Consider the following 14,458-nt stretch of genomic DNA (forward strand, 5'->3'; position numbering starts at 1 on the left):
TAAACCCTGTCATTTTATCTCCTTTCTGACACTGTCACCACTTTAAGTGATCTTGTGTATGGGCTTATCGTGTGTCTCACACTATGAGACTTCATCAGTCTTGTAACAAATCTTTGTTGAATACATGAATTTGTCTTCCTGCAGATCATAATGTGACCAGGATGAAAAAGGCAGAAACTTCCCCGGTTGCTTAATCTGCCCAATGCCCAACAACCAATCTGTCATGAATTTTATTGTTTTATTTTGTTTTGTTTTGCTTTGCTTTGTTTTTCTTTGAATTAATGAGTTGTTCTGATGTCGTGGAGACAGTGTCAATAATAGCTCCAACCTTTTGCCTCTTGCGGGGTGGTGAAAACCATCTACGTGCAATCTATGAATTTCCACTTTGGTAATTAAAGGAATTATTTTTGTAACCACTAAGTCAAAAGTGACCACCAGTAGAATGACGGCCAGCGGGCTGGAAGAGATGAGGTCATGTTTTATGGAAACATCCTGAATACACGATGCGTTGAATTAACCATGACCCTCCCCACCACTCCCACACACATCCCACCCTCATCCTGGTTGAGCCAGAGGCCAGGATTCCACATAGTTAGCGTGTAAAAAGCCCTTCCAAGGCACACGCTGTATGTGGCTCACACATACTGTGGACACGCAACTTCCCCATGTTTGGCTGGTGTGAATAATAAAAGCAATCGGGGGTGGGGGGCAGGGGGACAAGATGAAGGTTTCTGTCGCTCTGTGCTCACGCTGCCGCCAACAGAACCTTTGATGTCCCTGGCCCAGCACACCACACCGGAAATGCTCAGCATTCTTGGGACTTTCTCATAAACAGCTTTGGAGTACCCCCAAGGGTTGAAGTAAGAAACAAAACACAAAACAACTCACGTCCTATGGACTGTTTATGTTTAAGGGTGTGGGGCTCAAGAAACCGATTGGAGTCTCTGCAGGTTAAGTGAGAAGCTCTTTGATCTAGCCCAGCATTTCTCAAATACATTCTTCCCATTCAGAGCCATATCTCCCATAAATACATATAGCGACCACTCCAATTACTCACGCACATGGAACAGAGAATCCAGACCTTCAGCAAGCATAAAACACATTTCCACGCAGCTCAGGAATGCATGACTTATGCTTCAGCTTAAGGCCAAGGAGCGGGGAGGAAGCATCCGCAATTGCACATATCCCAGTATGGAAATTCCACCGCCCCAAGGGGCATTTGCGTGGAAGCTTGGGGTATGGGTGGGTGAAAATATGGAGCTTGTTTATTTGCACGCTCATGGTGTACAACATTCAAACGGATTTGCTTAACCTTTGAGGCCAGATGCTAGGAAAGGTTAAAGCTTTAGTTCCAAGAAATTAGCCTTTAGTTCTGACAGTCAAGCAGAAAGCAAGAGCTATTTCTGCACTGTGGTAGGCAATGGGCAACAGGGTCAGCATACAGGATTTGGTCTCTGCCTCCAAGATATTTCCAGAAGGGGAAACTGGCCTCAAATTAATTTTCTAATTGGTCTTCACCCCTGGAGATACTGCTCGCTTGCCTTGACCTTTCAAGTTGCTCTTTTATAGGTGACTGGCTTTCCTAATACATTTTTCAGAGAAAAATATGTCCATGTGTTTGTCTTATTTCAGCAAAGAGCTGAAAGCTGGAGGGTTTAGGAGGAATTCAGCCAGATAGAAAACATGTATATGTCAACAAAGTGGACAATCCACCTGCAAAGATTAAGAGAAAGCGAAAAGATGGGCTGAGACAAGCCTGGAGTGTGGACACTTAAGAGGCAGTCCCTTTCTTGTTGTCAAGACCGGTCAGCTCATGCTGACTGCACTTTGGATTCTGGCTTTAGCAGAAAAACACACATAGATTCCAGCCCCACAAATGATCACAGGCCCACAGACCTCGTACTCAAGGGAAATTATCTTAAAAGAGTCCAGAGTGGAGGTAAGCAAGTATTAAAAAAACACATCACCCACAACATGGATAACATCCTGCTTCAAGTCCAGGTTTCTCATGGCACTGCGAAGAGTGGACACAACTTAAAGAGATCCAACTCAGTTCTCCGTAGGTCCCCAGGGTTGTGGAATGTAATTATCAGATGCACGTGCCTGTATCAAACAGTGTTTGTTGTGGTTTATCTGCACCAGCAAAGGCTGAACTTCAGAATAGCTACCTCTCATTTCCCAGTCCTCTTCCGTGAAGGCTGAACTTCAGAATAGCTACCTCTCATTTCCCAGTCCTCTTCCGTGATACCTGCTCCTATTAATAGAAACTCATTCCAAGTTAAACATAATACTAACAGTAATAATAATCATATCTCCTATTACTGAGCCCTTACTAAGTACTAAGTGAAGTGCTCCTGAGCATAGCCCTATGTGCTTTCCTACATTATCTCATTGTATCCTTATGACAATATTTTGAGCTAGTTGCTATTATCTCCATTTTTCAGATGAGAAAACTAAAGCTCAGAGAAGTTGAGTAATTTGCCCGAGGCCACACAGCCAGCAAATGGTAGAGCCAGGATTTGAATCCAGGTCTAACTATATAGCTAGCACCTTCACCCACTAAACCTTCCAGGGCAGCAGTTTCCTTCCCCGAATGCATATTAGAACAATCACTGGAGGAGCTTTTTAAAAATGTCCATGCCAAGGCCCCTTTCCCAAAGATTGTGATTTAATCAGCCTGGGCTGGGGCCTAGACATCAATATCTTCTAGAACTTTCCTGGTAATTTAATGTGGAGAGCACCCATTCCTGGGGAAAGGCAAGATTGGGAGGCAGATGCATACATTTCAAAACTAAATGTAGCATATGTGCTTTTTAATCACAGGCTTTCTATTGCCTTTACACCTTTATGCCATAGCATCATAAGTGTGACCCTCTACGTTACATTAAATAAGAACAACAGAGAAGTCCATAAATTAAACTTCGATGCACTTTTCAATTTCAAAACCTATTCGTTAGTGTAGATAAGACTTAATTCTTTGATCGGGCAGGTACTGGTGCATTAAAAGTGTCAGCTGCATTTGGCTTTCTCTTGAGAAATGCATGTCTTATGGCCGTGAGAACGCATTTCAATGCACTTGTGGTTAGTTATGACTGTAATTAAAGAAGAACTTCTTACTTAAAGCAATAAATATTTAGCCTCAGCAACCAAAACACAAACAGAACCATGATTCATGAATTTGCTTACTCGTTCTTCCCTGGCTTAGGAAGTGAAGTGGCATTTCATGATGCATCGAGACAGGGGCAGAGAGTACTCACGCTGCCCACGCTCGGGAACAGCGGCCTTTCTCGGAAAGGACCCACCTGCCATGTTTCACTGAGTCACAAGGCAGCATAGCTAATGAGAAGGTTCGCAAACTTCTCCATACAGTAGAACCACCAGGACGGAATTTATTTTAAATTTGGATTCTTGGATCCTAGCCCAAGACATTCTGATTGAATGTTTGGGGTAGGGCTCTGATTCTAGGTGCTTCTGATGCCAATGGTCTGAGGACCAGAGTTGGGCAAGTATTTATTGGCAGAGTGATTAGGAGGTAACTTTGGAGCCAGGCAGATGCAAATTTCAATTCCAGTGCTGCCCCTTCTAGCCACGTGGCCTTGGGCAGAACTCCTAACCACCTGGGGTGTCTGTCATCTCAGCCATGCAGGGAGGGAATTGTGCTTATCTCGTGGGGCTGTGGGAACAGTTCCATACGACAACGCATATAAAGTTCTAAGCAAGGTACTTTTGCATAGTACCTACCACGAAAGAGCCCCACAAGTGCAACCCCAAAACAAAACAAAAAACCCAGGTTACCTATGGATAGAAAATAGCAGAGGTCGCGACCTGGTGGTTGACACACTGAATTCAGCCCTCTGACAGTTTGGTGTGGCATGCCTAGTATTTGTTTGAAACTAATTTTGAATGTCATTAGAAAGGGCCCTCTCTCTGGTTTATTGAATCCCTAACACTGCCCACAACTGACAAAAATGAACTTTTGTCCCTCTATATTACCTGCCTGGCCTGCAAAGGCAATCAGGTTTGTGACCTGGGGAAAAGGATTCCTGTTCTAAGGAGTGCACATTCTATGACCTTCTAAAGAAGCAGGCTTCATTTCTAAATATAAACATGTGCCTTTGCCAAGGATGCCTGAAGCTTGCTAGTTTTCTAGAAACCAGGGCAGCCAGGCCTCCGTTCGGACCCAGGATTTGGCTGGCCTGGGATAACCCTGAGTATGGTGAGGGGACATTCCATCAAGTCTGGTGACCAGTGGAAGGAGACACAATCTGACTTCCCCTGGGTCCCCGCCAACAGGCCCTGCCCCCAATTGGGGCCAACAGCCAGTGTCCCTTGTCCCTCCTCTCTGACCCTGCAGCATCTCTGACCTTTCCCCGCCCCACCCCCTACCCCAAACTGGACAGAAAGCTGGGGATGCAGAGACCGCTTCCCAGTGGGAAAGGTTATGTAACAACCTGATAGCATCAAATTACAAACAACCAAGGTCTCCTAGAAGCGAGGATGCCAAATTCAACAGAATGTTTCCTCATCACCCAGGGAGAGGAAGGAACAGTTCTGCACTTCAAATAAAACACGAAAAGATTTTCCAGACAGAGGAGCAGTCAGTTAGGGGAAAAACAAGGTGTCAGTTCTGTCCCGGGTAGGAAATGGGTCTGGAGGGGAGAAGGGAGGGGTGGCTGCCAGGAGCCTGGCTGTGGGCACATGGCTCGTGCCCTTTTTTCTTTGAGGGAAGACAGGGCCGCTCTGCTCTGCCCCTCCCTGCCCACCCCCGTTCCATCCCTCCTCACCCCTACAGGGCACAAGCCAAGCCAAGTGGAGCATCCTTGCTCCAGCACTGCATGGGGCAAAAAGATGACTCCAGGAGACGCTGCCTCATCCCATCAGCTGAGCTGGGCAGCTTGGCCAGGAAAGGAAGGGGAAGACAAGGAGGGGGCCTGGGGGCCCCGGGAACAGGGGAACAGCACGTGGCCTGATGTTGCAGGCTGGCTTCGGGAAGAAAGAAGGAGGGCTCCGGGTACTGTTTGTCCTGCTCTGTTGCAAAAACATTGACCATCCTCTCTCTCTCATCTGTTCTCGAGACTGGTCCCCTTACAGCAGGATGTGCAGACATACCACTGACGAGGAACCAGGGTGAGGAAGAGCCGGTGGTCCAGAGGGACCCCAGCCCCCTTGATCTGCAGGGCTGGCCCCTACCCAGCTGCACACAGGACCGTGCTGGCCTTCCCAGAGTCCCCAGCAGTATTCCAGGCAGAGAAGAGGAAGGAGGCTGTGGAATAGGTTGGCAGGAAGCTGGTTTACAGAACGAGGAAGGGGAAGTGTTTACCCAGGCAACAGCCTCTCAGGCAAAGTTTGCTTTTAGACTCTCCTGGAGAAAAGATGAGGATGGCATCCGGCCCCGGCACTACTGCAAATTCCAGTGTTGTCCCCTACAGATGCCATATCAAGCCACGATGTTTGTGCAAAAGCTTTGCCCCCAAAAGAGTGTTATCTTGAGATGACTGAAATCTTGCTTCAGGGCAAAGTTTGCCAAGACAGAGGCCCAGAGCCCTTTAAAAGTTATCCAAATATTATTTAAGTTGCCCAGTAATTTAGTAGGAGAATCTTTCTCAGGGCATTTTCCGATCCCCTTCTAACTCTCCTCTTGGTGGGCTACACTCAGGTTGTTTCGGCTAGGAATGAAGAAACTGGGTGTTATTGGGATTATTAGCAGAGGCCAAGCTCAAGGCGGGGTGCCTCCTGGCAATATCCCTGCTGATTCCCCCAACAGTCCACGGAGCTGGGTCCAGCACCCCCCATGACAGAAGAGGAAACAGCTTCCTACATTGACTGAGTAGCTGAGTCAAGATTCAAGCCCAACGTGGGTCTCCAAAGCCATTAGCTCTTCCCATCTCTCCACTCTGCCTCCCACAGATTTCAAAAGATTAAGACTGTCACGGGGGCTACAGTCATTTTCCTTGACAACTATGAGGTTCAAAGAAGCAAAACAGAATTTTCCAGACGGCTGAGCAGTCAGTGGGGTATAACCCAGGTCTGAGGAACAGCCATCATGGGGCTGAGCAATGAGCCAGATGTGGTCAGACCACGCAGCCCCCCGAGCGCTGGCTGACCCTCCATCCTGCTTGGCCTCAGTTTCCTCTTTTGGCCAACAAGGGGTTGGGATGTAGATCGCTGAGATCTCTTCCGACTCTGGCATTCTTTGACTGTAGGGACATTCCTGGAGATTTTGTCACTGGCTTCTCTCATTTATAATTTTTGGCTCAGGAGAAGTGAGCCTAGGACTTGCCCCCTCCCTATTCACCACCCCCCTGATGTTAGAGGGACCTTTCAAAATTGAACAATGTGCGGGGTGATGGGGGGGCAGTGGGAAATGGGGACCAACTGTCTGAAGGGTGTGGGGCTTTCTTTGGGGTGATGAAAATAATTTGGAACTGCAGAGACATGGTGGTTGCACACCATTGCGAATGTGCTAAATGCCGCTAAACTGTGCAATTTAAAATGGTTAATTTTATGTGATGTGAATTTCACCTCAATTTTAAAAATCGAATAATGTCATTTTCACTCTTAAAATCCTTCCAAATTAAAGCCAAAATTATTTGCCTGGAAGAAAACTGGTCCTGTCTCTCTCTCTTCTACCTGATGACCACAGCTCCAGAAACAGACACCTGGGCAGCTCCAGCGATCAGCTCCTACTCTGCAGTGAACTTCCCACGCCTGCTCAGACAGCTGCCTCTCCCAGAACCGCCTTCTCTACAAATCCCCAGCTGCCTCCTGCTCATTCTTCAAAACCCAGACCACCTCCGGGAAGCCTATTTGCAGTGTCTAATACGGTAGTCACCAGCCACATTGAGTGTAGAGAGCGTGACCAAGGAATTTAATTTTAATTTTAATTAATTTAATTTAAATAGCTAAGTGTAACAGACTGTATAGCTCCAGATAGGTGGTTCTCAAATTTTAACCTGCATCAGCATCACCTGAAGGACTTGTTAAAACAGATTGCTGGGACTCATCCCCAGCGTTTCTGATTCAGTAGGTCTGGGGTGACGCCCTAGATTTGCATTGCTAACAAGTTGTCAGGTAGTGCTAATGATGCTGGCTCAGGGACCACACTTTGATAACCACTGGTCTACAGTTGAAACTTCTAGACTAGGATGATTCTAAGGGCTAGACCGGGATGTTCTAGATTGGTGGTTCTCAAAGTGTGGTCGCTGGATCAGCCACATCAGCATCCCCTTGGAGAGTCTTAGAAATGCAAAACCTCCATCACCTTCCCAGGCTTCCTGGGTCAGAACTACATTTTAGCAGGATCCCCAGGGGACTGTCTGGACATGAAAGTCTGAGAAACCCTATTCTAGACTGTCATTCCTCAAGGTCAGGGGCTTTGTTGGTCTCTGCATCCCCAGCACTAAGCACAGCTCCCGGCACACAGTAGGGGCTCAACGAATAAGAGGAATAGGAAAGAGTGGGTGCTCAACAAATACTTGTAAGAGGAAGGAAGAAAACGACAGATGGAAGCTACCCAGCTAGCAAATGCATTTCACATAGGACAAGGTTCTCCTTCCTTGGAGAACTGTGCCCAGTCCCAACCTGACTCACTGTTTCAAGACTGCCCCATAATGGGAGAGAGACAGAGAAGGCAGCTCTCAGGAGATCAGCAGGTCATCTCCTAAGGGCACTGAGAGCTCCTAGAAACTACGATTCTTACCCCCGAGTCCCAGGTCTCCACCCTTCTGGCCTGTTTCCCTTGAGGGTTCTGATTCCTGGCTTTCTATCCGAGCACTGAAGATGGCAGGCTGGCCCAAGGGTGTCCCAGATACAGAGAGGAGGAAATAGAATTAGCCAATGCAACCATTATATAACAATAGCGCAATTTCTCTAGGCTATTGTTGCTTGTCGACATCAGACACATCTCCATCCACCTCCAGTCCTCTCTCGCATCTTCTACTGACCCATCTCTTTCCAGGAATCAGAATTAAATCACAGTATTATTGAACTGGAGGGAACCAAAGAGATCAACAGAGAGAAACACCAATACCCCAAGAGATAAAACAGTCTGGTCACTGAGCAGGGTAGGAGGAGGTGGTACTCAATTGTCTCGACTCCTGATTCAAATTTCCAGACACAAGACATGGCCACAGTTGGTCGGCCACCCACTTGTAAAGTTCTCAAGGGATCTAATCCAAGGGATGCCAAGTTAACGCTGAAAAATAAAAATGAATGATCAGCACTTCCTTCTTGCCACCAGACACAAGATGCACAAATGCTTCAGTTTCTAGGGAACTACAAATATCCAGCCAGACTAACACAAAAGGGAGAGTGTATCTTCTGACCTGGAGACAGCTGGAGGCCATAGCTCAGGAGCAAGCTGGACAACAGGGAAAACCAGACCTGAGATTTAAAATTCTGCCGCAGACGTTCTGCAACAGGAATGATCCTGCCAGGCCCATCTCTGAACCTCTTAGATATAAGCAACTTCTAAAAATTTTAATTTTTTGTGATACAAATAATACCAGCTTGTGGTGGGAAAAATCACACTTAACCCTCCCTCCCCTACCCAGTGGTAACTACTGCTAATCTTTTGTACCTTTCATTACATTTTTCAAGATATTTCTGAGAATACATATGCTTATCTTTATAATAATAAAATGATACTTTACATATTGTTCTGTAATTTGCTTTGTTCACTGAAAACTATTTAATGTGAAAGTTTCCAGGTCAACAAATATGCATCATTTTAGTGATTTTTTTTTTGATATTCCTTTAAACGGATGGATCATAATTTCTTCAAGCACTCCCCTCTTTCTGGACACTTAGGTTAAGCCCAACTATTAAAAGCACCTACTGCAATGATCATCCTTTTCTGTGCATCACTGTGCACTTGGCTAATTATCTCCTTAAGATCAACTCTTACAGGAGGGACTGATGCATCAAAAGACACACATATTTTTCCAGCTTTCGGTCCATATGCCACATGGTCCCCAGCATGGCTGCTCTCTCAGAAAGTGAAATCCAGGTCCTTCTGGGGAAGTTTTCTCACAGCAGACTGGAGCTGAGCTGGAGGAGAAGGATGCTTGAAGAGAGAGCGAGGCAGCTGTGAGAGGCAGTACGGTGCAGTGGGCAGCACACCGACTTTAACTTCAGTGGCGTGCCTGGCTCATCCTCACAAGCTGTGTGACCTTGGGCAAGTTACTTAACCTCTCTGTGCTTCTCTTTTTCTTCATCTGTAAATGGAGCTATTACTACCTCTTTTTTACCACTGTAAGGTTCAGAGACAATGTATATAAAAACCTTGTATAGTTGTGCACTAAATATTTCTTGAAGGAATAAAGTAAATTAATGGTTGGATGGTGGAGGGAGAACTAAAAAAAAGAAAAGAAAGAAGGAGACATAGCAAGGGCAGCAGGATGAAAGTAAAGGTGCTGGAAGGTTTGTGGACTGGCTTGTCGGGGAGAGGGCTGGTTTCTGGGGACGTCCTGGGAGAAAAAGGGAGACAGGGTTGGTCCAGGCTGGAAAGACACTTTCTCTCCATTCCAACTTGTTTCTTTTTCTCTGGGAGCTGGTGGCTGGTGAGCAATTGTGTCCCTGATTCACAGTGATGCCCAGATATAAGTTGGCCCTTCCAGAGGAGGAATCCGACACCCCAGCCCGGGCTTAGCACCCGCCGTAGACTCCACCAACCCCAGCTGAGCCCTCTACCTTGATGAACTTGCCACGATCCAGTGAAGGGACCCACACTGCCCGCCAGCTCGCACTTCTGAGCCCATGGGCCGTTGTCTCCTAGAAACCAAAAATCCAACACGTAATGATCAATAGGCTGGGTAGACACTTTCACCAACTCTCCCTCTTTGGCCCCCTATCCCTGTGCACAGCAGGGGTCTGGACAGAAGAGGGACTTGTAAAAACACACGATCCCCACCCTTGAAGAACTACCCTTGATGTGTGGCCTGTCTCTCCTGGGCTTTCCGAGAAAGGTGGGCTTTCCCTGCCCCAAGCTAGCCCCATATGGAGCCTCCTGCTTTACATCCCTCTGCTTTTTTATATAGTTTTAGCAATCCTATTACCATTGTCATCAGCACCAGCCCAGCACATAATGCCTCACATACATCATCTTCTAATGGAGTAGATTCTATTATTAGCTCAGTTTTGCAGATGACGAAATGGAGGCTTAAAGATTAAAGTAACTCTTGCAATGGTGGAGTACAGGTTCAAACTCAGGTCTCTACTTGATACAAAAGCAGTGCTTTTAACCACTGCCTTCACTCCAGACACAGGCATGAGTGGGCCTTTTAAAGGGGTCATAGGTCAGCCCCTCTAAGACCTCTCAGCCAAAAGAGATGATCTGGTGACTGATGGCAACTATAGTCTTTGGGACCAGGAAGGATGGTGAAGAAGGAATCTTAGAACTGCCCGAGGACTACAAAAGTTCACAATGTCAGAGTCATTCATTGGCAATTAAGAGCAATGCCCTGATAGCCCTAACAATACACAAGGGACCAGCAAGGTGTCTTCTCTGTCTGCACACACATTTCCAGGAGCTCAACCTTGGAGGACCAAATAGACAGGTGCTCAGCATTCAAGCCAACAAACACTACTGGGTCTCCAAGTTCAAAGTAGCCCCTGCCTTGTTAAAGAAGATCACTTGATCAGACTCTGCCCTTCGGGGGCTGTGCGCAGGGTCATCCATTAGGATCACAGTCAAGCTGGCTGGTTTTTACCACCTTACCTGTAAACCAGAGGAATGTGTTTTCTCTTGCTGTGTGGTCAACTTTGTCTTTAATCTGGCCCACCAGACGGTCCATCTCCCGGAGACCTGCATTGTAAGGCCTTCGGCCCTGTGAGTCTGCTGATAGCTGGGTCACAGATAAGGGCACGTGCATGTGTGCCAGGCCCACATAGAGCAGAAAGGGTCTTCCGCTGGCACTGAAATGGGAGAAGCAAAAGGTCATTCTGCAGAAGGTGCTCCTGGCTTGTCCAGTGCCTCTCTAATCCTCCCAGAAAATCCCCAGAAACACTTCTTCCCTATGGGCTCAGGGAGGACACATTTATCTACAACCTTCCAAGGAAATGTGGAAATCATCTGGTTAGCCAATTAAAAATGAGAATCATTGTAATAATAGTTACTGCCCTTTAACATTTACCGAGAGCTTATTACATGAGACTCACATTGTCTGCATTCGTCCTCATAATAACCCCCACATCCCCTTTTTTCAGATGAAGAATCAGAAGCTTAGGGGACTAAAGGTCTTGTGCAATTAGTAAGTAACAGCATCTGGATCTAAACCCAGGTCCGGCCGAGAGCAAAGCCCTTGCTGTTAACTACTGCACTCTGAAGTCCAAGGCAGACACAGCTTTAAATTGTGTCTACTGTTTTGCTGTATCCAGATCATCATGTCCATTCCCAGCCTCATCCCTTTCTAAGAGATGACGGATGGTCAAGGTGACCACAGAGAATTCCAAGGACATACATGACTGCCAGAGAACATCTAGATCAAGGCTCTGTCATAGGCCCAGGCACCTGGCTTCCTCTACACTAATCCTGATTCCCCCGGAAGGTGCAGAATAAATGGCTTGAAGGGAGCCGGGGTGGCCACCAAGCAAAGGCCCTGTGGCCTGTTACCACTCAGAGCTCCCTGTCTGTCCGCACCCCCATTCCCAGGCAATGGCAACCACAGAACCACAACCTTGTCCCTTCCACAGCAGCAGGGACCTTCATGGAGGCCCCTCGCCCACAAGCCACACCCATGGGGGGGCCTTTCAGAGGACACAGAGTAAGCGGGGTGGGAGAGCTCAGTCAAGTACATCCAGAGAGTGTGATAGAAGCGTGGCCCTTTTTACACCAGTTCACCCAGAGACTCAATTTTCGAATTGGCCCCAGGCCTTTCCTTAGCTCGCCCTGGTTTACACCACCCCACAGCCAGAGCTGTGCATCAGGCTGTACCCTTCAGAGCCCCCTGCATGCCACTTGTAGGGGCTGTGCTCGCAGTCAGCTCTCTTTGGCAGGCATCCAACCAGGACACAAGTCTGGAGACAGCGGCCACCGCCTTCCCCATTTTAGTCAACAGTTTCTCTGCCACATTTCTAGAGCCAGTGCAGTAGCCACAAGTCACGTGTGACTATTTAAATTTAAATTACGGAAAACTAAATAAAATTAAAAATTTTCAGTGCCTCGGGCCAGCCCGTGGCTCACTCGGGAGAGTGTGGTGCTGATAACACCAAGGCCACGGGTTCAGATCCTATATAGGGATGGCCGGTTCGCTCACTGGCTGAGCGTGGTGCTGACAACCCCAAGTCAAGGGTTGAGATCCCCTTACCGGTCATCTTTAAAAAAAAAAAAATTTTCAGTGCCTCACATGCTACAACATGGTTGTGAAGCTTGAAGACATCATGCTAAGCCAGTCACCAAAGGACAAATACTGTATGATTCCACTCGTATGAGGTACGGAGAGTAGTTAAATTCAGAGACGGAAGATAGAATGGTGGGTGGCCGGGAGGTGGGTGGAAAAGAAAATGGGGAATTAGTGGTTACTGAGTTTCACTTAGGAAAGATGAAAAAGTTCTAGTGATGAATGGTGGTGATGGCTGCAGAACAACATGAATATACTTAGAACTGTGCACATAAAATGGTTAGGATGGTAAATGTTCTGATATGTAACGCATAGACGCACACAATAAAACACACATACACATAGACATAAATTCAGTGTCTCCGTTGCCCTAGCACATTTCAAATGCTCGGTAGCCACAGAGAGAGAACATCCTTGCAGAGAGTTCTACTGGATGCACTGATTCAGAGCGTCTATCGCCTACTCTCCCAAGGCCAATCACGTACAGTTGTGTAGGTTGTGTCCTGTGTGAGGATGTCCTGCTGAAGGGGTGAGTGGGAGCTTGTGTTCAGCTCACAGTCCCCTGGCTGAGCATCCTGCACAGGCCAGTGCCCACCCAGAGGGGGCGCCTTTTTCTAATTTGCTGGTGGATATCATATTGCAGTGGTGCACGGGAGCTGGCTTAAATCTCAGGAACTTTATGAGCCAGTTGTTAAACATGCCTATCACTAAAAATTAAATTATATAAACTTATAATAATTAAATAAATTATACTGAAAACAAGGGTAATACATTCCCACAATGTAACACTTTTTTTTTTTTAAAAAGATGACCGGTAAGGGGATCTCAACCCTTGGCTTGGTGTTGTCAGCACCAAGCTCAGCCAGTGAGCTAACCAGCCATCCCTATATGGGATCCAAACCCTTGGCCTTGGTGTTATCAGCACCGCACTCTACCAAGTGAGCCACGGGCCGGCCTAACACTTCTGATTCCTATATTTTACTATTATCTATGCTCTTGAGGTTATTTACATCTACTGTATCTGTGTGGTAGAAATACCATATAAGGATAAGCCACTGCCCATCTCCTCTCAACTCCATGTTCACTGACATCTTGGTTGCTTGAGAGTATTTAAACCACAGAAATTGGCAAATGCTACAGATCAGGGCCACTTTCTCTCAGAGCTGGCTTAAACATGTACCAGCTCACCACTAAGTATGGGTGAGGGGTGGTATCATTGCCCACCCTTTGTCTCATCCCCCATCATCCCCCTCCAAATTCCCATATATTATCAAAGTCCCACTAGCACCCTGGGCCAGAGGCTAAAGAGACATGCCAGAATGAGACAGGGATTGATGCAGAACATGGGCTTCGGAGATCTGCATCCAAATCCAAGGGCTTTTTATTTCATGGCTGTGTAAACCTGGGCAATTAATACGACCTCTGTCATCTAAAAGCGGGGACAGTCATACCTTCCCAACAAGGTTGTTGTGATTTTTAAAGGCCCATAGTAAATATTTAACCAATGGCAGCTTTTTATTAATAATTCTGAATAATGCATGCTAGCAGTAGTAAGGATAAACGGTACCCAAGGATCTACCTCTTTTCCTGCATCCTGATGCCAGGCTAGCATTTGCAAAGATGACATCATGCAGAGCCCACACAGACTGGTCCCCTGGGGCATCTGTCCCCTGAGACATCTCTTCATTACGCACCTCTGCTGAATGGAAATAGAGTGGGGTAGACCTAGTGCTTTTTTAAAAAAGCAGATTATAAGACAGTGTGATTCCATTTTGGTCTAAAAAATATGTTTACTTCAACTATACTTTAGTAGAACTGGGGGAAAATATGATTATGTTTTCGCAACAGCATAGAATGAGTCTGAAATAATATATTCAGATCTATTAAAAAAGGTTATCTCTGGGGTGTGGCATTTAGTGTAATTTTTTTTTCTGTCTGCTTGTCTCTGTTTTCAGAGAATTCTAAAGGGAACACAAATTATTTGCGTGGCAACCAAGTGGAGTGGCGAGCAGAGAATTTAAAAACAAGAAAGATGCTGGAGGGGACATTCCAGGAGAAAAAGGGTGGGACAAGGCGTGGGATGATCCAAAGATTAAGACTCAGGAACAGCCAGGTCCTAG

At 46.6% G+C, this 14,458-nt stretch overlaps 1 protein-coding gene across 1 annotated transcript in view; it reads right to left on the reverse strand.

The window, feature by feature from the left end:
* The window catches only part of ARSG (arylsulfatase G), an 85,381-nt gene that overhangs the window by 28,981 nt on the left and 41,942 nt on the right, over nucleotides 1-14,458 (reverse strand). Inside the window, exons 6-7 of the mRNA XM_008569374.1 lie at nucleotides 10,718-10,914; nucleotides 9,691-9,771 (exon numbers count right to left, since the gene is read on the reverse strand). Of these exons, the coding sequence (XP_008567596.1) occupies nucleotides 9,691-9,771; nucleotides 10,718-10,914 (278 nt within the window). The remainder of the gene's footprint in view (nucleotides 1-9,690; nucleotides 9,772-10,717; nucleotides 10,915-14,458) is intronic.

Source organism: Galeopterus variegatus, unplaced genomic scaffold, assembly GCF_000696425.1.
Source record: "Galeopterus variegatus unplaced genomic scaffold, G_variegatus-3.0.2 Scaffold488, whole genome shotgun sequence".
Classification (NCBI taxonomy): domain Eukaryota; kingdom Metazoa; phylum Chordata; class Mammalia; order Dermoptera; family Cynocephalidae; genus Galeopterus; species Galeopterus variegatus.